This window comes from Doryrhamphus excisus, chromosome 13 (genome assembly GCF_030265055.1).
Source record: "Doryrhamphus excisus isolate RoL2022-K1 chromosome 13, RoL_Dexc_1.0, whole genome shotgun sequence".
NCBI lineage: Eukaryota > Metazoa > Chordata > Actinopteri > Syngnathiformes > Syngnathidae > Doryrhamphus > Doryrhamphus excisus.
In genome coordinates this window covers 18,179,948-18,204,079 of record NC_080478.1, presented here as the reverse complement: position 1 = coordinate 18,204,079, position 24,132 = coordinate 18,179,948, and the positions used below count along the sequence as shown (strand labels likewise).

At 39.8% G+C, this 24,132-nt stretch overlaps 4 protein-coding genes across 8 annotated transcripts in view; 2 read left to right on the top strand and 2 right to left on the bottom strand.

Annotated features, from left to right (window-relative positions):
* Nucleotides 1–711: 711 nt before the first annotated feature.
* Nucleotides 712–8,396, top strand: ddx24 (DEAD (Asp-Glu-Ala-Asp) box helicase 24). 2 transcript variants are annotated; one of them, XM_058090735.1, is made up of 9 exons: nucleotides 712–829; nucleotides 995–1,762; nucleotides 1,840–2,241; nucleotides 3,954–4,107; nucleotides 4,176–4,685; nucleotides 6,052–6,127; nucleotides 7,534–7,722; nucleotides 7,796–7,925; nucleotides 7,989–8,396. In XM_058090735.1, exons 2-9 carry the CDS (start codon nucleotides 997–999, stop codon nucleotides 8,237–8,239), a joined length of 2,478 nt encoding a protein of 825 aa, XP_057946718.1. In that variant the 5' UTR covers nucleotides 712–829; nucleotides 995–996; the 3' UTR covers nucleotides 8,240–8,396. The 2 variants fall into 2 exon arrangements, with proteins under 2 accessions (XP_057946718.1, XP_057946716.1); XM_058090733.1 differs by having other exon boundaries at nucleotides 719–1,762.
* A 1,553-nt stretch (nucleotides 8,397–9,949) lies between these two features.
* Nucleotides 9,950–13,212, bottom strand: LOC131140376 (ubiquitin thioesterase OTUB2-like). The gene is made up of 5 exons (XM_058090748.1): nucleotides 12,807–13,212; nucleotides 12,622–12,740; nucleotides 10,681–10,765; nucleotides 10,313–10,507; nucleotides 9,950–10,238 (listed from the first exon to the last, which is right to left on the bottom strand). The coding sequence occupies exons 1-5, from the start codon at nucleotides 12,885–12,887 to the stop codon at nucleotides 10,032–10,034; spliced, it is 687 nt and encodes a 228-aa protein (XP_057946731.1). The 5' UTR covers nucleotides 12,888–13,212; the 3' UTR covers nucleotides 9,950–10,031.
* LOC131140372 (ankyrin repeat and SOCS box protein 2-like) overlaps nucleotides 12,232–24,132 on the top strand; it is a 21,097-nt gene continuing 9,196 nt past the window's right edge. The window contains exons 1-3 of one of the 4 annotated variants that reach the window (XM_058090737.1): nucleotides 16,605–17,975; nucleotides 20,725–20,757; nucleotides 21,135–21,308. In XM_058090737.1, the coding sequence (XP_057946720.1) occupies nucleotides 21,196–21,308 (113 nt within the window). In that variant the 5' untranslated portion in view covers nucleotides 16,605–17,975; nucleotides 20,725–20,757; nucleotides 21,135–21,195. Of the gene's footprint in view, nucleotides 12,606–16,604; nucleotides 17,976–20,724; nucleotides 20,758–21,134; nucleotides 21,309–22,232; nucleotides 22,942–24,132 lie in introns of those variants that run through there. The other 3 variants (XM_058090739.1, XM_058090738.1, XM_058090736.1) reach the window with 3 other exon arrangements.
* si:ch1073-416d2.4 (coiled-coil domain-containing protein 42 like-2) lies at nucleotides 15,108–19,979 on the bottom strand. Its single transcript, XM_058090741.1, has 9 exons — nucleotides 19,536–19,979; nucleotides 19,428–19,470; nucleotides 18,463–18,639; nucleotides 18,229–18,386; nucleotides 18,084–18,166; nucleotides 17,798–17,970; nucleotides 17,619–17,729; nucleotides 15,588–15,704; nucleotides 15,108–15,527 (listed from the first exon to the last, which is right to left on the bottom strand). Exons 1-9 carry the CDS (start codon nucleotides 19,637–19,639, stop codon nucleotides 15,342–15,344), a joined length of 1,152 nt encoding a protein of 383 aa, XP_057946724.1. The 5' UTR covers nucleotides 19,640–19,979; the 3' UTR covers nucleotides 15,108–15,341.

Here is a 24,132-nt window from a genome sequence, read left to right as displayed (position 1 = left end):
TCAGTAACTGTTACATTTGTTCACTTCCTGCTTTCTTAATATAATTTAATTGTATTTAATTGTATTTTTTTAATTAAAAAAATGTTTTTATTTAAAAAAAATGGTTTAATTTCATTTGAACATGCATCAGATTACAATTGAATGCATCACATAATCAGTTCATTTGTTCACTTCCTGCTTTCCTAATATAATTTAATTTTATTTAATTGTATTTTTTTTATTTAAAAAAAAGTTTTTTATTCTTTTTTTTAATTTTATGGTTTAATTTCATTTCAACATGCATCAGATTACAATTGAATGCATCACATAATCAGTTCACAGTTCCACATGTCCAAAAGGAGTAGGAAGAAGCAAAGCTTATTAAATCCTACCCCTCCATCTGGTACTTTTACAATCAGTAACTGTTACATTTGTTCACTTCCTGCCTTTCTGATATTCATTCATTGATTCAGTTTTCTACCACTTTTCCCCACGAGGGTCGCGGGGGTGCTGGAGCCTATCCCAGCAGAGAGGCGGTATACACCTTTTTTTGTCTTTCTGAAATTTACATTTATTTAATACAATGTAAAGTGTTTCACTGTTTGCAATATTGTTGTGCACAAAGAACCAGAATGAAACCATCCTTCCATTTTCTGAAGTTAAGAAAATCATATTTTAAAAAAACGGACACTGGCCCTTTAAGAAAGTCTACTGTCACAGCTACACAACCGATAAAGTTTTTTTCAATCCATAGTCGCAACAATAATGGCGGCCCCCTCGTGTCATGTGTGATTGTCGTCGAACCCGAAGATAATTTAATTCACCTCTCAACTGGACGCATTTGAGAAAGGTAGTTTTTTTTAACTATATAAAATTAATATATGAAGATTGAGACGCGCCAATTTGCGTCAGTGAACATTGCTACGATACGTTTGTTGCTAGCTAAACAGGGAATACGTTGCTTGGTTAGCTAACGAGACTGAACACTCTGATTTGTTAGCATCAAATTCTTAAGAAATGAAGACTAAGAACACGAATAAGAAGCGAATCCACGCCACCCCGGTGAAGCCACTCAAACGTAGCATTGAAGTTAAGGGAGAATGGAAGGCGGTCGATTTAGATCCCGGGATCTTCTCCGAGGAGGGCCTGGATGGGCTGGTTTGTTTTGAGGAGCTAACAAGTTATCGTTTAGTGGATACTGACAAAACTGCAGCACAAGTAAAGGAGGGGAAGCTAAAAGCAAAGAAGAGAAAGTCGAGTCGAGATGGTAGCGTGGAGAAGGGAGATGTTGACAGCAAACAGTCCGAAAAGCCACTTGAACCAGCTAAAAAGAAGAAGAAGAAGAATATTGATATCAATGAATCAAGCCAGGACGAGACCATCACGTTGGAGGTGACGCATATTGACGCAAATAAAAAAGAGGACACTTCCACTAGCCCATCTGTGATTACTGCCACAGAAGATAAACGAAAATTGAAAAAAAAATCAAAAAGAAATAAGAAAAAGAAGCAGAATTCCGCCGAAGAAGAAACCAAGGCCAGCAAATCAAGCCCAGATGAACCGATAAAGCCCAAAAAGCAGTTAAAAAACTGGACCAATGCTGCACTTTCCGGTTCTCGTGTCAAAAACACGGACATTAGCGCATGGAAAGACCTCTTTGTGCCCCCTGTTGTTCTGAAGGCCCTCAGCGACCTTGGATTCACTTCACCGACCCCTATTCAAACCTTGGTACTTCCACCAGCCATCAGAGATCGCATGGATATATTAGGAGCAGCCGAGACGGGTAAGGGAGATTTATTTTTGGCGTATTGTTGCCGAATATGTCAGATTTGACGCTCATAACTTATGCTGTTATTTCAGGAAGTGGCAAAACATTAGCATTTGGTATTCCCATGATCCATAACATCCTGGAGTGGAAGAGCAACTCGGGAAAGGATCGCAACATGGATTCAGATAGTCCAGAGTCCCCTGAAGACAATGAAGTGAGTTCTGAGGAGGAAGGAAGTGTCGCCATGGAGGATGAAGATGTTGAGGAAGACGCCATTGATGAGGAGGATGATGATGATGATGAGAATCTGAGGCTGGGATGCGTCAAGGTGATTGAAGATGTGGCTATGAACTTTGACGACAACTCTGCTGAAGCCGGCGAGAAGGACGGTGCTGGAGCTCAAGGCCGCCCTCTGCTTGGACTGGTCCTCACCCCCACGAGGGAGCTGGCGGTCCAAGTCAAACACCACATTGATGCGGTGGCCAAATTCACCGGTGAGTCCTTCGTACACCTGCACGGTTTGCATTGGGGCGGGTAGCCAACCATGGACAAACATGTCTGAATGTTCTAAACTCCTACTTCAATGCTACACAGAGGATCTCTTCATAGTTTTTAAATCCTAGGTCTTAGGGCAGGGGTCTCAAACTCAATTTACTTGGGGGCCACTGGAGCTAGGGTCTGGGTGAGACTGGGCCGCATCAGGTTTTCAAAAAAAAAAAACACATTTATTAAAAACAAAAAAAATTAAAAAACTTCGCTTTGGTTCCAATTTTCTACAATAAAATCTCTGATAAAACATTCCACTGTTCTCAAACATCTTACTTTTTATTTTTCTACACAAAATAAGATGAAAAATAAATAAACAAATCAAGAATAAAGAAAATCAATCAATCAGTAATAAATAAATAAATATAATAATAATAATAAAACAGCAAATAATAAACACTTAAGAAAGCACATATAGTTGGTGGGTAGACAAATTATTTTTTTCAGATTAAAATGAACAAAGCATTATTAGAGCCCTGTAGACATGACAAAACACGACTATAGTCACATTTATACTCTTTTTATTTACAACATATTGCGCAACTGCAGGGTCTTGAGACACATGCTAACTCGCAAACTAGAGAGCTAGCGACCTAAACGGTAGCCTTCAAGTTATTTCCTTTAAACTTAAATAGCCAAAAACTTACCACTTCCACACGGATAGGGAGGATAACTATTAACAGTTATTTAACCTTTAACATGAACATTAATCAAACATAATAATTTTTTCTGGGTACATGATACCATACAGCATCCATATCAAACTTGCGCGGGGCCGCACTAACATTAAACTTTCATATCAAGGCGGGGGGCCTCAAACTAGTGGCCGCGTGTTTGAGACCCCTGCATTAGATCGACTACAAAATGAGCAAAGCATTATTAGAGCCCTGTAGACATGACAAAACACGACTATAGTCACATTTATACTCTTTTTATTTACAACATATTGCGCAACTGCAGGGTCTTGAGACACATGCTAACTCGCAAACTAGAGAGCTAGCGACCTAAACGGTAGCCTTCAAGTTATTTCCTTTCAACTTAAATAGCCAAAAACTTACCACTTCCACACGGATAGGGAGGATAACTATTAACAGTTATTTAACCTTTAACATGAACATTAATCAAACGTAATAATTTTTTCTGGGTACATGATACCATACAGCATCCATATCAAAACTTGCGCGGGCCGCACTAACATTAAACTTTCGTATCGAGGCGGGGGCCTCAAAGTAGTGTCCTGCGGGCCACATTTGGCCCGCGGGCCGTGTGTTTGAGACCCCTGTTTTTTTTTTTAGTTTTACAGATGCTTATTTTAGTTTTTATTAATGTTCTTATATATTTCATTTTTATGTTTTTTTATGTTTATTTGTATATACTATACTTTCTATATTCTTATTTTATGTTTTTATATTTCTTATGCCATATATCCAGTGTTTCCTCAGTGGGGGCTCTCTACGCCGGGGGCTGTCCTCGGTTGGGGGCTGGTGGTGTGTCCTCTCATGGGGCTTACGAGTGTGTGCGAGTGTGTGTGTGTGTATATGTGTCTTGTTGTTGTCTTTCTCTTTTTAAACATGTAAAGCACTTTGTGCTACATTCTATGTATGAAAAGTGTTTTACAAATAAAGTTTGATTGATTGATAAAAATGTTGTTTTTGCACAGACATCAAGACCGCCATTGTGGTGGGCGGGATGGCACAACAGAAGCAGAGGCGGATGTTAAATCACAGGCCAGAAATCATCATCGCCACTCCAGGACGCCTGTGGGACTTGATCAGGGAGAAACATCCACATCTTCTCAACCTCAGACCACTTAGGTGAGTCACCCATATGGTTTTGGAGAATGTTTTGTATGTTATTCCAGGTGGTAATCAGTGTCCTCCAGGAGCCTGGTGATTGACGAAGCGGACCGCATGGTGGAACGAGGCCACTTTGCCGAACTGGAGTCTCTCCTCGAGATTCTCAACACAACCCACTTCAATCCCAAGAGGCAAAACTTCGTGTTCTCCGCCACGCTCACCATGGCTCACAGCCTTCCCACACGCGTGTTGCAGAAGAAAAAGCGCACGCAGCCCAACGACAAAGTGACCCTCCTCATGGAGAGAGTGGGGATCAAGTCCAAGCCCAAAGTGATCGACCTCACCAGGAAACAGGCCACCGTGGAGACCTTGACCGAGACCCAGATTCACTGCCAGCGAGAGGAGAAGGACTTCCTGCTCTACTATTTCCTGTTGCAGTATCCCGGCCGCACCATGGTGTTTGCCAACAGCATCGACTGCATCAAGCGGCTCAACACGCTGCTGGTCATCCTGGACTGCACGCCACTGCCGCTGCATGCCAACATGCACCAGAAGCAGCGCCTGAAGAACCTGGAGAGGTTTGCTGAGATGGAGAGGTAGGTTTGTCTTCTCTGAGCAACCTTTTTTCAAACGTTCAATTCCACCCTCGGCCATCTCTGTGTGGAGTTTACATGTTCTCTCCGTGCATGCGTGGGTTTTCTCCAGGTACTCCGGTTTCCTCCCACATTCCAAAAACATGCTAGGTTAATTAGCGACTCCAAATTGTCCATAGGTATGAATGTGAGTGTGAATGGTTGTTTGTCTATATGTGCCCTGTGATTGGCTGGCCACCAGTCCAGGGTGTACCCCGCCTCTCGCCCAAAGACAGCTGGGATAGGCTCCAGCACCCCCCGCGACCCGCATGAGGGTGTCAACAACCTGATGGTTCGATCCCCAGTCAAGGTTATTTTAGAATATTTCAGCATTCCGGCTGCACGGAGGACGAGTGGTTAGCACCCAGGCCTCACAGGTAGGAGACCAGAGTTCAATTCCAGGCCCCTGCCTACCCCATGTTGTAGACGGATGGCACATTCTATTACATTTTGATGAGGATCTGGATAAAGGTGGGCTGCACAGCGGATGAGTGGAGGCCTCACAGCTGGGAGACCCGAGTTCAATTCTACCCTCGGCCGTCTCTGTGTGGAGTTTGCATGTTTTTCCAGGTACTCCGGTTTCCTCCCACATTCCAAAAACATGCTAGGTTAATTAGCTACTCCAAATTGTCCATAGGTATGAATGTGAGTGTGAATGGTTGTTTGTCTATATGTGCCCTGTGATTGGCTGGCCACCAGTCCAGGGTGTACCCCGCCTCTTGCCCGAAGACAGCTGGGATAGGCTCCAGCACCCCCCGCAACCCTCGTGAGGATAAGCGGTAGAAAATGAATGAATAATAATGCATGAAACAGGCTTCACGGTGGTTGAGTGGTTAGCACACAGGCCTCACAGCTAGAAGACCCGAGTTCATCACCCTCAGCCATCTCGGTGTGGAGTTTGCATGTTCTCTCCGTGCATGCGTGGGTTTTCTCCAGATACTTTGGGCGAGAGGCGGGGTACACCCTGGACTGGTGGCCAGCCAATCACAGGGCACATATAGACAAACAACCATTCACACTCACATTCATACCTATGGACAATTTGGAGCCGCTAATTAACCTAGCATGTTTTTGGAATGTGGGAGGAAACCGGAGTACCCGGAGAAAACCCACGCATGCACGGGGAGAACATGCAAACTCCACACAGAGATGGCAGAGGGTGGAGTTGAACCCTGGTCTCCTAGCTGTGAGGTCTGTGCACTAACCACTAGACCTGCTTATAGTTTCCTAAAATGACCTCTGCCAGGTCTTGGTCTTGGTGCTAGTTTTCATTAAGCCTTGACTTTATGCAAATGGTTCTCAATTGAAGTTGTTGTGTTTCATCCAACAGTTGTGCTTTGCTGACAACTGATGTGGCAGCAAGAGGACTGGACATCCCCGACGTGCAACATGTTATTCACTATCAGGTGAGCCTTCTTCCCGGTTCTCCCTTCGCAGAGGATCTTTGTCGCCAAATAGTTAATTTGGTCCAGATTGTGTACATCTTGGAGGCTTGTAATGGCCACAGAAGTCCATCAGCAGAGGTAGTGGGGGTCCATAAGTGTCACTATATTAGACTCAGCTGTAAGAAAAACTACTGTCATAATCTATGTACAGGGGAACAGGTACAGGAGTTACATACATACTATATATACGTGCGTCATCATTATCATGCATCGTCATCTGCAAAGAGCTACTGCGGTCGCGTATTTAAGGAAGCTCATCCAGCGCGTCGGGGTGGTTTTTGGAGAAAGAGAAAAATTAGTGACGTCACACGCCGAAGGGGGATGCTGAGAGTCGGCGTTTGAGCCACGAGGACCAACTTTGTCAAGCGGCCACCTGATGGGATCTCCTTTTCCCCTCTCCCACATTCCAAAAACATGCTAGGTTAATTAGCGACTCCAAATTGTCCAGTGTGAATGGCTGTCCTTGGACGAGAGGCGGGGTACACCCTGGACTGGTGGCCGGCCAATCACAGGGCACATATAGACAAACAACCATTCACACTCACATTCATACCTATGGACAATTTGGAGTCGCTAATTAACCTAGCATGTTTTTGGAATGTGGGAGGAAACCGGAGTACCTGGAAAAAACATGCAAACTCCACACAGACGGCCGAGGGTGGAATTGAACTCGGGTCTCCTAGCTGCGAGGCCTCCACTCATCCGCCGTGCAGCCCACCTTTTATCCAGATCCTCATCAAAATGTAATAGATTCTTCCACAGTCTATGTGCCATCCGTCTACAACATGGGGTGGGCAAACTACGACCCAGGGGCCTGGAATTGAACTCTGGTCTCCTAGCTGTGAGGCCTTTGGTGCTAACCACTCGTCCGCCATGCAGCCGGAATGCTGAAATATTCTAAAATAACCTTGACTGGGGATCGAACCATCAGGTTGTTGACACCCTCATGAGGGTCGCAGGGGTGCTGGAGCCTATCCCAGCTGTCTTTGGGCGAGAGGCGGGGTACACCCTGGACTGGTTTGCCAGCCAATCACAGGGCACATATAGACAAACAACCATTCACACTCACATTCATACCTATGGACAATTTGGAGTCGCTAATTAACCTAGCATGTTTTTGGAATGTGGGAGGAAACCGGAGTACCCGGAAAAAACATTGTGCAACAGTGTTTCCTCTTTTTTCTTACAGCTGATATCCGCTATTATCCCAACCCCCCCCCCCCCCCCCCCCCCCCCGCCCCCCACACCCGCGACCTTCTTGTTTGCGTTGTAGCCTCGTTACCTCTATAGGAGGACGCGATCGTTACAGGCTTAGTTATTAGTTTGCGTAACTGAACGTCTCTACCGTACCCGATTCCACCTCCCAGGTTCCCCGCACATCCGAGACGTACGTCCATCGCAGCGGCAGAACAGCGAGAGCCACCAAGGAGGGTCTCAGTCTACTCCTCATCGGTCCGGACGACATGGTCAACTTCAAAAAAATCTCCAAGACCCTTAAAAAAGACGAGGAACTTCCTGTGTTTCCCATCGACAGACACAGCATGGAAGCCATCAAGGTTTTACTTCATGATCAGTATTTGCTAATTAGATGTTTTTTTTTTAAATGTTTACTTTTGAATCTTTCAACAGGAGCGTGTAAACCTGGCAAGAAAAATCGAAAAGATCGAGTTCTTCAACAGCAGGCAAAAGCACCACAACTCCTGGTTCACGCAAGCAGCAGAGGCCATGGACATCGCCCTTGATGAAGACCTCTTACTCGGTGAGATCCTTAACACATTTAGAAGCACTCGAACGCAGCCAACACGGACTTTTATGCGTCCAGGTCATGGGAGAGATGAGGACGACGAAAGGGGGCAACAGAAGATGGTGAAAAGCATGAAAAAACACCTGAAGCATCTCATCTCCAAGCCCGTGTTCAAGGGCGCCACAAAGACCAAGTACCCCACTCAGATGGGGCGCCTCTGTTTGGCTAACATGTCCCTCGCGGGAGACCAAAGCGCCATCACGAGTGTTTCGGCTGTGAAGAAGAATAACAAGAATACTCCATCACAGCGTAAAAAAGAGAGGCTGTGAACATTTTTTTATGGAAATATGAAATCAAATGGAATCAAGTTATAATGCAGGTTTAATTAAAATATTTTAACTACAACTTGTGATTATTTTTTACAGTGAATGCTGAGATGCTAAACTGAGTTGAGAGGCCAAAGACAACTCCGCTCTTAAAAGGTGATGGTTTGCTTTTTCATCAGCAGTTAAGCATTTATTAATCATCATTTGCAAATATTATAATTATAGTTTTTATGTTTCTACACAAAATAAGATGAAAATAAACAAATCAAGAATAAAGAAAATCAATCAATCAGTAATAAATAAATATAATAATAATAATAAAATGGCAAATAATAAAAACATAAGAAACCACATATAGTTGGTGGGTAGACAAATTATTTTTTTCAGATTAAAATGAACAAAGCATTATTAGAGCCCTGTAGACATGACAAAACACGACTATAATCACATTTATATATTTTTTTATTTACAACATTTTGCGCAACTGCAGGGTCTTGAGACACATGCTAACTCGCAAACTAGAGAGCTATAGCGACCTAAACGGTAGCCTTCAAGTTATTTCCTTTAAACTTAAATAGCCAAAAACTTACCATTTCCACACGGATAGTGAGGATAACTATTAACAGTTATTTAACCTTTAACATGAACATTAATCAAACGTAATAATTTTTTCTGGGCACATGATACCATACAGAATCCATATCAAACTAATATTAAACTTTCATATCAAGGCGGGGGCCTCAAACCAGTGTCATGCGGACCACATTTGGCCCACGGGCCGCATGTTTGAGAACACTGCTTTAACCAATCCGATTGAGGTATCTTGTACCCGCTCAAACGGAAAGTTGTCAGGGTGCGTTCTTCTTTGTGGTGTTTTTCTTCTTCTGTTGTTTATTGGCGGTTGGCAAGCAGCTTTCGTATGCATTAGCGCCATCTGTGGAACAGAATCTAAACCCTTCTATACTTTATTCACAAGTACAGTTTTATTAAAAAAGAAAATATATATCTATATAAAACATGTCCTGAGTTTAATTATAAAATATTAGCAAGATTGAATTTGATCTTTTCCTGTTTAAATTTATCCCGGGTGCGTTCTTTCAGCGCATGCTCAGATATGACGTAACACGCACATCCAGACGTTCTTCACTTTTAAAAATGGAGGCCAGCAATCGGCACTGGACTAAGCAAAGTTGGTTTTTGATTCAAACTAAATTTCAAGACTGGACAGACGAAAAACTGGCAATACGGAGTTATTCCAACAAGTGAAAGAATAACTCGGGGGAAGCCGGTATCACGTGATGTTGATGTTTACGTTTTACTGGGCATGCCCTATTGACTATTCTGGTTGATTTTCACACGGCGCATGTAGACAAGAGATTGGAATATTCCTTTCTATGGATACCATTGTTTCCCGAAAGGTCATTCGGAAAGAGAAAAAGTGGTGATGTAAAAACGTGGCTACTGTGGAGTGTCTGTGGTGTAAAGACTAGCATAGCAATGTAATATTGGTCCGTGTGGCAACACCTACCTTGTTCCTCCGATAGACTTATTGATGCACGTGTGAGGTCGTGGTGACATTTTGGAACATTTTTGGTTAGCGGTGTGCCATAAATTTTTCCAATGTAAAAAAAAAAAACGTGCCATGGCTCAAAAAACACTGCCTTAATATTCATGACAGCATTGCTTCCAGTTTTGCCACCAAATGAGTCAATCTTATTTAAACAGATTTATTCCATATATTCACACAATGTGTTAAAACTGTGTTTAATCCCCTTTATGTTTTGTATGAGTGCTGTCATGGTGGGGGTCGTGGGTACAGAATGCTAAAGTGCGACGTGTGATGGAGGAGGTGTACGGAGGCCTCGGCGCCGTCGGGGATGATGTGGTGCACCAACTGCTCGTCGTCGCCCTCCATTGAGACCACGTGGATGCAAATTCCCAGCGCTTGAGTCAGAGCCAGGATGTCCACATGGTCGCACTCCATGCCCATGGCTTCCACGTCCTGCAACCAAAACGCAACATCTACCATGTTGACGTTGTTTGTCCACTAGAGGGGGACAGTGACGTTCTACTGACTTGATGACAGTACGCCTGCAGGCTGGGCGCTTCCACGAAGTTGCAGAAGTCCGCGGCGTGGTTCTGCAGGTACGCGGAGGTGAGTAGACGCAGGTACTGCACCAAGCTGTCTGAGGTCATGTGATCGTTGAAGAGACTGAACAGCATCTCTTCCCGATCGCCGCCACTTTCGCAGTGCTCGATGACGTTAACGACCTTTTATATAGAAGATACCACTTTAAATACCATTCATGCTTTATACTCAACTACAGAGAGTAGCAGGTATTTATTTGGTGGTGAAATGTGTATAACTGTTACATGTAGATCTTAATATTAATGGTGCCGGAACCATTTTTGGGATCAATTAAGAAGGGAAAAAATATATTTACTGTGTTTAAGTGGAGCTGGAAGGCACTCTGGTCAAATCCTGCAGAAGATAGATGAGCGCTACTCTTAATGATGCTCTCCTTAAATCTGGAAAGAAGGCATCATGTCAGCCATTTCTTTGTACATACAAAAATATTTACATTTAAACTTTAAACTTTATTATTCATTCATTCCAAATTATTTGTACAAATTACTGTTTACGCTGTACATTGTTCATATTTGATAGATTCATCTATCTAGTATCTATCTAGTGTCTATCTAGTGTCTATCTATCTAGTATCCATCTATCTATCTAGTATGTATATATCTAGTATCTATCTATCTAGTATCTATCTATGTATCTATCTAGTATCTATCTATCTAGTATGTATATATCTAGTATCTATCTATCTATCTAGTATCTATCTAGTATCTATCTATCTAGTATCTATCTATCTAGTATCTATCTATCTAGTATCTATCTATCTAGTATCTATCTAGTATCTATCTAGTATCTATCTATCTAGTATCTATCTATCTAGTATCTATCAATCTAGTATATATCTATCTATCTAGTATATATCTATCTATGTATCTATCTAGTATCTATCTATCTAGTATCTATCTATCTAGTATGTATATATCTAGTATCTATCTATCTAGTATCTATCTAGTATCTATCTATCTAGTATCTATCTATCTAGTATCTATCAATCTAGTATATATCTATCTATCTAGTATATATCTATCTATGTATCTATCTAGTATATATCTATCTAGTATATATCTATCTAGTATCTATCTATCTAGTATCTATCTAGTATCTATCAATCTATCTAGTATCTAGCTATCTAGTATGTATCTATCTAGTATATATCTATCTAGCTATCTAGTATCTATCTAGTATCTATCTATGTGGTATCTATCTATGTATCTAACCATCTAGTATCTATCTATGTGGTATCTATCTATGTATCTAACCATCTAGTATCTATCTAGTATTATCTATCTATCTAGTATGTATATATCTAGTATATATCTAGCTATCTAGTATATATCTATCTATCTAGTATATATCTAGCTATCTAGTATATATCTAGTATATATCTATCTATCTAGTATATATCTAGTATATATCTATCTAGTATATATCTATCTATCTAGTATATATCTATCTAGTATCTATCTAGCTAGCTAGCTATCTAGTATCTATCTAGCTATCTAGTATCTATCTATGTGGTATCTATGTATCTAACCATCTAGTATCTATCTAGTATCTATCAATCTATCTAGTATCTATCTAGTATGTATCTATCTAGTATATATCTATCTAGCTATCTAGTATCTATGTGGTATCTATCTATGTATCTAACCATCTAGTATCTATCTAGTATCTATCTATCTAGTATCTATCTATCAATCTATCTAATATCTATCTATCTATCTATCTATCATCTATCTAATATCTATCTAGTATCTATCTATCTAGCTATCCAGTATCTATCTCTCTATCTAGTATCTATCTATTATCTAGTATCTATCAATCTATCTAGTATCTATCTAGTATCTATCAATCTAGCTAGTATCTATCTAGTATCTATCAATCTAGCTAGTATCTATCTAGTATCTATCAATCTAGCTAGTATCAATCTAGTATCCATCTATCTAGTATCTATCAATCTAGCTAGTATCTATCTAGTATCTATCAATCTAGCTAGTATCTATCTAGTATCTATCAATCTACCTAGTATCTATCTAGTATCTATCTAGTATCTATCTAGTATCTATCTATCTATCTAGTATCTATCAATCTATCTAGTATCTATCTAGTATCTATCTAGTATCTATCTATATATCCTGCAGAAGATAGATGCGCACTACTCTTAATGATGCTCTCCTTAAATGTGAAAATAAGGCATCATGTCAGCCATGAAGCAACGATAACAAAGTGAGTAATCAGTGACCTTTGTAGAGCCTTGGCGTTGTGTAGGATGGATTCCATAAAGGCGAAACAAAAGGCTCTGTAGAAACAGTTTCCATCGCCTCGCACTTTTCTCACGGACGAGAACAAACCGCTCAGTTCCTGGCGAAGGACAACAATGTTAGCATTGGTGGTGTTTTGCTGCTACATTGTCAAACTACTACTCACTCGATGTTTGTTGGTATATTTCTGTTGCCGCAGCAGCACTGACACATCTTCTCTTTGACACACGAAACTGCCGGCCTCCATTTTTTTTTTTTTGTTTTTTTTTTTTTTTTTTGCGAACACGCGATTCTATTAGGTGCGGACTCGAACAACGACTTCGTCATGCGAATTGGCTCCACGACATACCGTCATGTTTCAATGATAAAGTATATCAAACTCGTATTTAAATGTATAGCTTTCGTTTTAAAGCGTTCCTGTAGTTTTGGTTGGGAAAAAATTACGTGACCCGGAAGTGTGATAGCGTCACTACGAACGTATCTCTTAAAGAGACAGTGCACTTTTTGTTACGATACGTACCACTTTGTTGACGAAATGACGTTTGAATGTCCTAATAAAGACCAAACAAGTTGGTCTTTAAAGAGGGGATAAAAGTATAACTATACAGTAAAGGGCAGCAAACGTGTCTATATGAAAAATAAAATTAACGAATGAACGACTATATAAGCACTTGACAGTACCATGTAGTCATTTCTTAAAGAGACAGTGCAGTGTTTATTACAACGTCTCAAAATATACCGTGTAAAGTGAAATTAATCTTACAGTAAAAAAGTGTCAAAATATGTAAAATGCAATGAAACAAGGGAATTTATGAATACTTTATTCACCTCTAAGAAAAAATCCCATTCCCAGCAGCTCTGCACAAATGTCATAATGAACAGCATATATCAGGGGTCTCAAACTCAATTTACTTGGGGGCCACTGGAGCTCTGGTCTGGGTGAGACTGGGCCAAATCAGGTTTTCAAAAAAAAAAGCAAAAAACGCATTTATTAAAAAAAAAATTAGGGTTAGGGCTATGTATCTATCTATCTAGTATCTATCTGTCTAGCTATCTAGTATATATCTATCTAGTATCTATCTATGTATCTATCTAGTATCTATCTATCTATCTATCTATCTAGTATCTATATATCTATCTAGTATCCATCTATCTACTATCTATATCTCGTATCTATCTAGTACAGGGGTCAGCAACCCGCGGCTCCAGAGCCGCATATGGCTCTCCAGCCTCTTTGTTGCGGCTCCCTTTGCAATGCTTGAATATTTTTTAGCACCCGTGTGGTGAAAATGCACGTCTTTGTTATGAGTTTACAAAAATCCAACTTTGTGTGAGACCATGAATGCATCCTGACTGAGTTCTGACTGGTGACTAAATGAGCAGACAGGATGCTATCCAGTTCTCTCTGACAGGTTAACATGAAGGGAAATGAGTAATACTTTGAGTTATTTGAGTTATTAATTATTAATTATTATTAATGAGTTATTTGACGATTCTAAAAAATAAATTAGAGCTCATTTAAAAACAAAAGTTTATCTCCAGTACTAGCAAGAGTACTCCAACTCGTCTTTTTTTTTATCTGAACTACTTTGACACCCCCAAATTCCCTCCAATGTTGTTTTAAACATACAACGTTTTGCGGCTCCAGGCTATTTTTCTTTAGTGGGCAAGTGGGTGAAATGGCTCTTTTCATAGTAAAGGTTGCCGACCCCTGATCTAGTATCTATCTAGTATCTATATCTCGTATCTATCTAGTATCTATATATCTAGTATCTATCTAGTATCTATCTATCTATTATCTATCTATCTAGTATCTATCTATCTATTATCTATCTATCTATTTAGTATTTACATATCTATCTATCTAGTATCTATCTATCTAGTATATATATATCTATCCATCTAGTATCTATATATCTATCCATCATCTATCTCGTATCTATCTATGCAGTATCTAGTATCTATCTAGTATCTATATATCTATCTAGTATCTATCTAGTATCTATCTATCTAGTATCTATCTAGTATCTATATATATATATAGTATCTATATATCTAGTATCTATCGAGTATATCTTGTATCTATCTCGTATCTATCTAGTATCTATCTAGTATCCATCTATCTAGTATCTATATCAAGTATCTATCTAGTATCTATCTAGTAGCTATCTATCTAGTATCTATCTAGTATGTATCTATGTAGTATCTATCTATCTATCTATCTAGTATCTATCTATCTAGTATCTATCTATCTAGTATCTATATATCTAGTATCTATATATATCTAGTATCTATATATCTATCCATCTCGTATCTATATATCTATCCATCTCGTATCTATGTAGTATCTAGTATCTATCTAGTATCCATATATCTAGCTATCTAGTATCTATCTAGTATATAGTATCTATCTAGTATCTATATATCTATCGATCTAGTATCTATATATCTATCTAGTATCTATCTATCTATCTATCTATCTATCTATCTATCTATCTATCTATTCTATCTATCACATTTGGGCCACATGAGTTAGTTAGTTCACAGTAAGTTTTATTTTCATATGAATACAACATTGATGGTAAACATTTTGACAGCAGTTAATAGCTTAGAATAGCTAATAGCTTAGAATAGCTAATAGCTTAGAATAGCTAATAGCTTAGAATAGCTAATAGCTTAGATGACTAACTTTGGATGCTTTTCAACTGGAATCCTCGCTCCTCCCGCTGACTTTACTTGGACTTTTGATTTGGTTTTTACTACCAAAGCTGTTCATGGATGCCCTCACTCTCTTGTCCGTCAAAGCGCTTTTACTCGTCGCTAGGGAACCACACTCCATCAGTCTCCTGGCTCTCTTCTCCGTGTCCGTCTTGTCCGTAAAGTAGTCCTGAGAGAACCATGTGCTGAGTTTGACTCAAGTTAACTGTTAGAAAAGGATAGTGTGTACCTTCACCATGTCCATCATTGTTGATACGTTCATGTTGTCCAGAGGTCCATACGCTGGTAAATAACACTCCTGGGCGAGGTTGTTGATGGCCATGATGAGGCTTCCGGCTTCTTCAGCCTGAGAGACAAAAACGGGAGAAAAAGCCGACCTTAAAACTTTGTGCTTGGCCATTTCTTTTTACATACAAAACTATTTTAATTTCAACTTTAAATTATTATTTATTCAAAATTATTGAAATTATTTGTACAAATTACTGTTTATGTTGTACATTGTTCATATTTGATGTCATCTATTTATTCTACACATTATTATTATTTATTATTATTATTTATCATTATTTATTATTATGCGGGAACGACTTTTCGTTTCATATCACATTCGTTTCATATCACTGCTGTGATATTGTGCACATCTCTCCCTCTCTCTTTCTCTGTACACCTCTCTCTCTCTCTGTACACCTCTCTCTCTCTCTCTCTTTCTCTGTACACCTCTCTCTCTCTCTCTCTCTCTCTCTGTACACCCCTCTCTCTCTCTCTCTCTTTCTCTGTACACCTCTCTCTCTCTCTCTCTCTGTACACCTCTCTCTCTCTCTCTCTCTCTCTGTACACCTCTCTCTCTCTGTACACCTCTCTCTCTACACCTCTCTCTCTCTCTCTCTCTCTACACCTCTCTCTCTCTCTCTCTCTCTCTACACCTCTCTCTCTCTCTACACCTCTCTCTCTCTCTACACCTCTCTCTCTCTCTCTACACCTCTCTCTCTCTCTCTCTACACCTCTCTCTCTCTCTCTCTCTCTCTACACCTCTCTCTCTCTCTCTCTCTGTACACCTCTCTCTCTCTACACCCCTCTGCCTCTCTCTCTCTCTGTACACCTCTCTCTCTCTCTCTACAGCGCTCTCTCTCTCTACACCTCTCTCTCTCCCTCTACACCTGTCTTTCTCTACACCTCTCTCTCTGTCTCGCTACACCTCTCTCTCTCTCTCTACACCTCTCTCTCTCTTTCTCTCTCTACACCTCTCTCTCCCTCTATCTACACCGCTCTCTCGCTACACCGCTCTCTCTCTCTCTCTACACCGCTCTCTCTCTCTCTACACCTCTCTCTCTCTCTCTCTCTACACCTCTCTCTCTACACCTCTCTCTCGCTCTCTCTCTACACCTCTCTCGCTCTCTCTCTACACCTCTCTCTCTCTCTCTCTCTACACCTCTCTCTCCCTCTATCTACACCTCTCTCTCTCTACACCTCTCTCTCTCTCTACACCTCTCTCTCTCTCTACACCTCCCTCTCCCTCTCTCTACACCTCTCTCTCTCTATCTACATCTCTCTCTCTCGCTCTCTCTCTCCTTTCTATACCTCTCTCTCTCGCTCTACACCTCTGTCTCTCTCGCTACACCTGTCTCTCTACACCCCCCTCTCCCTCTCTCTCTCTACACCCCTCGCTCTCTCTCTCTACACCTCTCTCTCTCTCTACACCCCTCTCTCTCTCTCTCTCTACATCCCTCTCTCTCTACAGCTACACCTCTCTCTCTGTCTCTCTCTACCCCTCTACCTCTCTCTCTCCACCTCTCTCTCTCTCTCTACATCTACACCTCTCTCTCTCTCTCTACCCCTCTACCTCTCTCTCTCTCTCTACACCTCTACCTCTCTCTCTCTCTCTCTCGCTACCTCTATCTCTATGTAATGACCGGTTAAAAGTCATGTTCCAAGGGTATAAAACCCTCACCACCAGAGTGACGGTGTCAAACTACTGTTCCCTAGTTATTAGTCATTATTGAGCCAAGGTAGATATTTTACATTAGAAAAGTCGCTCCCACCAAGGGCCAGCAGCAGTAGTAATCCATACGGCCATAAAAATATCCATTTCTCCGAGTCGTAACAACATAATCCACATTGCGTTTGCCTGTTGGAATTCCAGTAAGCCACTTAGAATCGAATATATTGACTTGCTATAACGTACTATAACTTAAAGTGAACAATATGTATTTGATGTGGTTGAGACTCAGCACCCCGAAGAAAGTTATCTCTCTATCAGCACCTTCCTTCTGGATTGTCCTTGCTCCATCACTAGTTTGTCTTCTTCCTGTTTGCTCTTCTCTCTGAGGTTCTCCAACTCCCTCTGAAGTTCATAAAGTTCCTTACTGGCCTTCTGAAGAAAAAAAAAAAAAGGTAAACTCATATGATGCAGACAAGTGAGTACGTGTTTAAATCTCGAACCAATTTCTGCATGCTGTGTCCTCGCTTCATGGCGTGTAGTTGTCGCCTGCTCCACTCCACTTCCTCCTCCATGCGGCCCAGACGCTGCAGCAGCTGATGGTGGGTGAAGGAGAGGGTCTCATGGCGTTGGATGACGGGCGTGACCGCGCAGTCTGAGTCCTTCTCGGGATGATCTAAGGTTGAATAATGTGGATTGATTGAATTGATTGAATAGTGGAATAGAATAGTGGTTTGGTTTTTGGGGTGGGAGAAGTCATCGCAGTCAGAAGAACAAAACTCAACGTACTGTTTGGGAGATAATCCAATGTTTTTAGCAAGTAGTCCTCGTAGATTTTGTATTTTGTTATCCTCTCCTTTAAGATTCGCCTCCTGTGAAATGAAATGAGCGGATGTTCAGGTGAATACGGGCTTCTCGATGCTAAAGTTCTCACCTAGCTTGAAGTCGTTGCAGCTGCTTTACGAGCTCCTCCATCTCCTTCTGCTTCAGCAAATTCTGCTCCCGCACCGCCTTGTACTCCTGCAAGGATCGACTTCGCTTTGCTTCACTTTCACTCACAAATTCGCCAAATTTCATCGCTTTTTCTTTAGTCTGTAGGGGGGGGGGAAAAATGCAGATCAGACGGCAACGCAGGATTTATAAACGCTTTCACAGATGCCGTATTGACCTCCTGGTGTTTGAGTTCCAGTTCAGTTCTCCTCTTAGCCAGAATCTCCACGTTTGTTTTGAATTCTTCTCTTTTGCGAGCAAGAAGGTCGTTCACTTCTTCCAGTTCGGTTTGTTTCTTCAGAACCAGAGTCTTTTGTAACGTGTTCACTCCAGCGTTAAGGATTCTGCTAGGATCCTGAAAAACAACCGTGAAAAAACACCAGGAATGAGCATATAGTCATCTTTGTGGAATCATGAGCAGAGGCACTATCCTGGAAACGTTATTCTTCGTTTAACACGAGAATACAACATTTTAACAACATTTATAAGTCAAAAAAGCGGAAAAAGCATAGTAAGTTCCTTTTAAACAGACAAAAACGCATTTAATGTTATAAGTGACGCTCTAAACTTCCATTCATCGATCAGTTTCAAGTACCACATGTCCTCTAGTGGTGTGTCGGTCATGAACGAACGGGTTTTATGAACGGAATGAACGAGGTCACCGCCCCTAAAAAAAAACCCGTTCAGTCAGTTCGGTTTCAAATGCTTTTTTTGATTGGCTGGGGAGTCAGTTCACAGTTCCTTTTGCAGGGCGGGACTATCTGTGTGCTTGCTTGTCTTATCCTATCGTCGCGCCTCGTTCTGTAAGGTGGGAGGGGTTAGCTGATGAAAGACGGAAACCGAGAGATAGACCGATTCACAAAAAACAACTAGTTCTTTTGACCCTTTCGTTCATGAACGACACACGGAACGAACGTGAACATGAACGAACGGACTGATTCGACACGGCTAAGCGGGTCTATGCACAGGCTAACAACCAATTGACTGACATTACCGAAATGAACGGATCTTTTTACTGAGTGAACGGTTTTGCCCACCACTAATGTCCTCACTAGGGTCGTATCCCATTCTTGGAGAGAGTCGCCAGTACTTCCGTGTTACCGCGAACAGAAAAATAAAGTTATGTCAAAAGGTTAGCCTTACCTCCGTTACAATTGGCATGTAATTAACATTCTCCTCTCTCGACCTGAGAAGATAGCGTTAAGATAATTTAAAAATAAGAATAGTTTTATTCCAAAATCAAATACCTACCTGGAGTCATCAGGCTGCGTTATAAAAATATTTCGAATCTTTCTCTCCACTTTTAGCTTCAGACGTTCATGGTCGACCAAGAAAGGCAGCGAGGAGGTCATCATGTCGAGATAGTTTATCCACCTCGAGTCCTATATGGAAACAAGTCTATTCGGATTGTTCCGGATGTCTTTTTTTCTCGGACTTGTGTCTCGGTTGCCTGGAAACCACAAGCCAAACGACTGGGAATGAGCTGGGATCGTTTTAATGTTGTCACGGCAACTTCCGTAAGAGGCGGGTCTTGTCAATTACCCGTATGGAAGTGCTCCGCAAGTACCCGGATGTTGCTTTAAAAACACTGGGTACACCCTCGACTGGTTGCCAGCCAATTACAGGGCACATGCAAAATATTACATTCATAAATTGTTTGAACGAAATAAAGAAATAAGAAAGAAATAAAATAAATATGATATAATATTGGCTTTTATTTAAATATTTTTAAATAATTTTTAATTGAATAATAAAATAATAAAAAATATTTATTCCTCCAGTTTTCAATAGCGTATTCAATGGATTTGTGATTCTAACAATATGAACAACAAAACAAAACAAATACATTTTATTCCAGTGTACCATAATAATATAATAATTGCGTGTTTTCTCCGGGTACTCCGGTTTCCTCCCACATTGCAAAAACATGCTAGGTTAATTAGCGACTCCAAATTGTCCATAGGTATGAATGTGAGTGTGAATGGTTGTTTGTCTATATGTGCAACCCACGCATGCACGGGGAGAACATGCAAACTCCACACAGAGACGACCGAGAGTGGGATTGAACTCGGAACTCTCCTAGCAGTGAGGTCTGCGCGCTAACCACTCGACCGCCGTGCAGCCTGAAATGCAAACATTATTACAAACTATAATGTTTTTTTTTTGGAGTGAATGCTCTTATTTTGCAAAGTGGGAAAATAGCAAATAAGGGGCAAAGCTATGTCAACAAGTTAGCTTAAACGATTATATTGGTCGTTGTATACATTCGCTAACAGCTGGTCTGGTCTACTTCCTCCAGCTGTAGACACGCTAGAACCGCACGCAGCCACTTCCCATTTTAGTTACAGGAAGTACATATTTTGCAGACATGATTGTGAAACACAAATGTATACTTCAGGCGCTGATTCATCACAGGAACCTTTTTTTTTTTTCGTCCAAGCCGCTGCAGCAGTACAAGTATCACTTTTTGGAGGTAAGTTCTGTCTAACTGGGTCATTTGTTTTAAATGTAACGGTGGTGTTTAATGCGTAACAGCACGCTACTACAACACAATGCAATGCAGTTAACTTTCACAATAAGAGCATAACATCACATCAGCTTTCCCTGTGGAGAGCTGCAGAATCAAGCGGGAGCAAAACACGGTTCAACATGCCCTTAAAAGGTATCTGTTCTCATCGCCTGAGTTGCTGCTACATTTGCAGCTCTTTCACATTAGACTGTCCGCATTTATAGACAGCGAATGGGGGAGAACCCCCCCCCCTACAAAAACAGGCCTCTTGATTCTGTTTTATTTTATTGACCGTGCACATCAGTTTTTTTTTACACTGATCTTGTGTTCTGGATCATCAGCTGGGTCTGTGAGCACGCCGTCGCATCGGATGTCTGAGTGGACTATAAAGCGTCTTCTGGGATGATCGCAGTCAGCAGATATGGGTCTCTTTATCAGAGACTGAACGTGGACGTCAAAAACAGGCTGGATGTCCGCCCTCTTCCAATATCGGGGAGCAAGCTAAACCAGCTCAGGTGAGAACGCAACGCTATTCGACATCGGTTTACATTCTTGACTGAGATTTGGACTGGAGACCTTTCATAGAAGCTCATGTCACCATCACCACCATGTCAACATCCACCATTTGTATTAGTGATGTCATCATGAAGGAAGGGATGAGGATTGCTGTCACAAACTGTGCGGCTTTGGTCAATTCCATGCCCAAGAGGATTAAGGCAGTGCTAGCTAGATAACACTACAGTAAATATTCAGACTTTGGATGTGTTCACTGTGACGTGTACTCACTTGTGTTTCCAGTTATTTAGACAATAATGGCTTTGTGATGACACATGTTCGATATGTAGTAAACCTATATAGGTATGCAAGCTGTACACAGACTATTTTATTTTAATTTAATTTAATTTAATTTAATTTAATTTAATTTAATTTAATTTAATTTAATTTAATTTAATTTAATTTAATTTAATTTAATTTAATTTAATTTAATTTAATTTTATTTTATTTTATTTATATTATATTATATTATATTATATTATATATTATTCTCATTCGCATTCTATTATATATTATATTATACTCCACACAGAGATGGCCGAGGGTGGAATTGAATCCTGGTTTCCTAGCTGTGAGGTCTGCGCGCTAACCATTCGACCGTTTTATTTTATTTTATTTTTATAGTTTTAATTGGCGACTCCAAATTGTCCATAGGTATGAATGTGAGTGTGAATGGTTGTTTGTCTATATGTGCCCTGTGATTGGCTGGCCACCAGTCCAGAGTGTACCCCGCCTCTCGCCCGAAGACAGCTGGGATAGGCTCCAGCACCCTCCGCGACCCTCGTGAGGAAAAAGCGGTAGAAAATGAATGAACGAAATAAAATATTCATTCATTTTCTACCGCTTTTTCGCCAGCCAATCACAGGGCACATATAGACAAACAACCATTCACACTCACATTCATACCTATGGACAATTTGGAGTCGCTAATTAACCTAGCATGTTTTTGGAATGTGGGAGGAAACCGGAGTACCCGGAGAAAACCCACGCATGCACGGGGAGAACATGCAAACTCCACACAGAGATGCCCAAGGGTGGAATTGAACCCTGGTCTCCTAGCTGTGAGGTCTGTGCGCTAACCCCTAGACCACCGTGCCGCGGTTATCATGTCATCTTGGTGTAATAAATGAAGAAGAATAAACCCCCCAGTGAGGAGTGTGTGTATACTAGGTACAGTATCATAATAGAGTATTTTTCCTATCTAATCAGGTCGTTTAAATGGCAAACAAAGCATGCAAACAAGGAAGGCAAATGACTGTTCCATTCGGCCAACGTTATCTGTGCTGACATATAAGGATGAAGCCTGCAGCTTGGCTCCTCACAATGAAGTCCCAAAATAATCTCAGCCGCCACAGCTGAGACCCCCACGCCGCGTGCCTGCATCGCTCTTCTGGCTCCGTGTGTGTGTGTGTGTGTGTGTTTCATGTGTTCCACCTCCACGTCGTCCTAGTTAATCATGACCAAATTCAGATATTCGGAATATTTATCCCAGTTTCGTCATGCCGGAAGAAAGCGTACTAACAATGATGAGGTAACATCCACACTGACAGGAGACAGCCGGAGACTGAATCACGTGACACCCGAGGAAGCTCAGTGAGTCGATCTTTATGTTATGAAATGTCAATCAAAATGGATATTTAAGTGTCTAAATTAGTATATACATTAAAAAAATGCAGTGCTTCTTCCAAGATAAGATCGTTATCTCTGACAAACCAGGTTATATTTGGTGTCTTTGTTAGCTTCACGGACATTTGATGGGCACTTCCGGTTTACAATGATTATACAGTGACGCCGTTATTGGGTTATTATTGTTGATAGCATTCATTTTGACGATGTACATATTCATGTCCCTAAATTATATACATTATATACACAGTTTTCAAATTAATTTGATTATAAACCAACAAAATTAATTCATTGATAATGAAATAATGTAAAAAGAAAATATAAATATATTTTTAAATATTTCTGACAATATATTATCTAAACCAACAAAATGAATTAATTGATAATGAAATAATATAAAAAGAAAATATAAATATGTTTAAATATTTCTGACAATAATATATTTATATTTATGTAAACCAAAAAAAAAAAAATTAATAATGAAATAATATTTTAAAATATTTGACAATATATGACAATATATTTATATTTATACAAACCAACAAAATTAACAAATTGATGAAATAATGTAAAAAGAAAATATAAATATATTTATAAATATTTTTGACAATAATATATTTATATTTATGTAAACCAACTAAATTAATAAATTGATCATGAAATAATGTAAAACGAAAATATAAATATATTTATAAATATTTTTGACAATAATATATTTATATTTATGTAAACCAACTAAATTAATAAATTGATCATGAAATAATGTAAAAACAAAATAAAAAAGTAATATATTTTTAAATATTTCTAACAATAATATATTTATATTTATATAAACCAACAAAATTAATAATTAAATAATGTAAAAAGAAAATAAAAAAAATATTTTGAAATATTTCTGACAATAATATATTCATATTTATATACACCAACAAATTTTATAAAAATAAATTAATAATGAAATAATGTAAAAATTAAATATAAATATATGTTTAAATATTTCTGACAATAATATATTTATATAAACCAACAAAATTAATACATTGATAATGAAATAATGTAAAAAGAAAATACAAATATATACTCTAAATATTTCTGACAATAATATATTTATATTTATACAAACCAATTAAATTAATAAATTGAATAATAATGTAAAAA

What these genes read in the sequence shown, in the direction of transcription:
- ddx24 (XM_058090735.1), top strand. Translation starts at nt 997, where the DNA reads ATGAAGACTAAGAACACGAATAAGAAGCGAATCCACGCCACCCCGGTG. An exon ending in CTCAACCTCAGACCACTTAG is followed by an intron (nt 4,108 to 4,175) that starts GTGAGTCACCCA and finishes AGTGTCCTCCAG; the next exon opens with GAGCCTGGTGATTGACGAAG. An exon ending in AGGTTTGCTGAGATGGAGAG is followed by an intron (nt 4,686 to 6,051) that starts GTAGGTTTGTCT and finishes TTCATCCAACAG; the next exon opens with TTGTGCTTTGCTGACAACTG.
- LOC131140376 (XM_058090748.1), bottom strand. Translation starts at nt 12,887, where the DNA reads ATGGAGGCCGGCAGTTTCGTGTGTCAAAGAGAAGATGTGTCAGTGCTG. An exon ending in TCCAGCTCCACTTAAACACA is followed by an intron (nt 10,508 to 10,680) that starts GTAAATATATTT and finishes TCTATATAAAAG; the next exon opens with GTCGTTAACGTCATCGAGCA. An exon ending in TGCAGGCGTACTGTCATCAA is followed by an intron (nt 10,239 to 10,312) that starts GTCAGTAGAACG and finishes TTTTGGTTGCAG; the next exon opens with GACGTGGAAGCCATGGGCAT.
- si:ch1073-416d2.4 (XM_058090741.1), bottom strand. Translation starts at nt 19,639, where the DNA reads ATGATGACCTCCTCGCTGCCTTTCTTGGTCGACCATGAACGTCTGAAG. An exon ending in ACGCAGCCTGATGACTCCAG is followed by an intron (nt 19,471 to 19,535) that starts GTAGGTATTTGA and finishes CTATCTTCTCAG; the next exon opens with GTCGAGAGAGGAGAATGTTA. An exon ending in ACATGCCAATTGTAACGGAG is followed by an intron (nt 18,640 to 19,427) that starts GTAAGGCTAACC and finishes GTTGTTTTTCAG; the next exon opens with GATCCTAGCAGAATCCTTAA.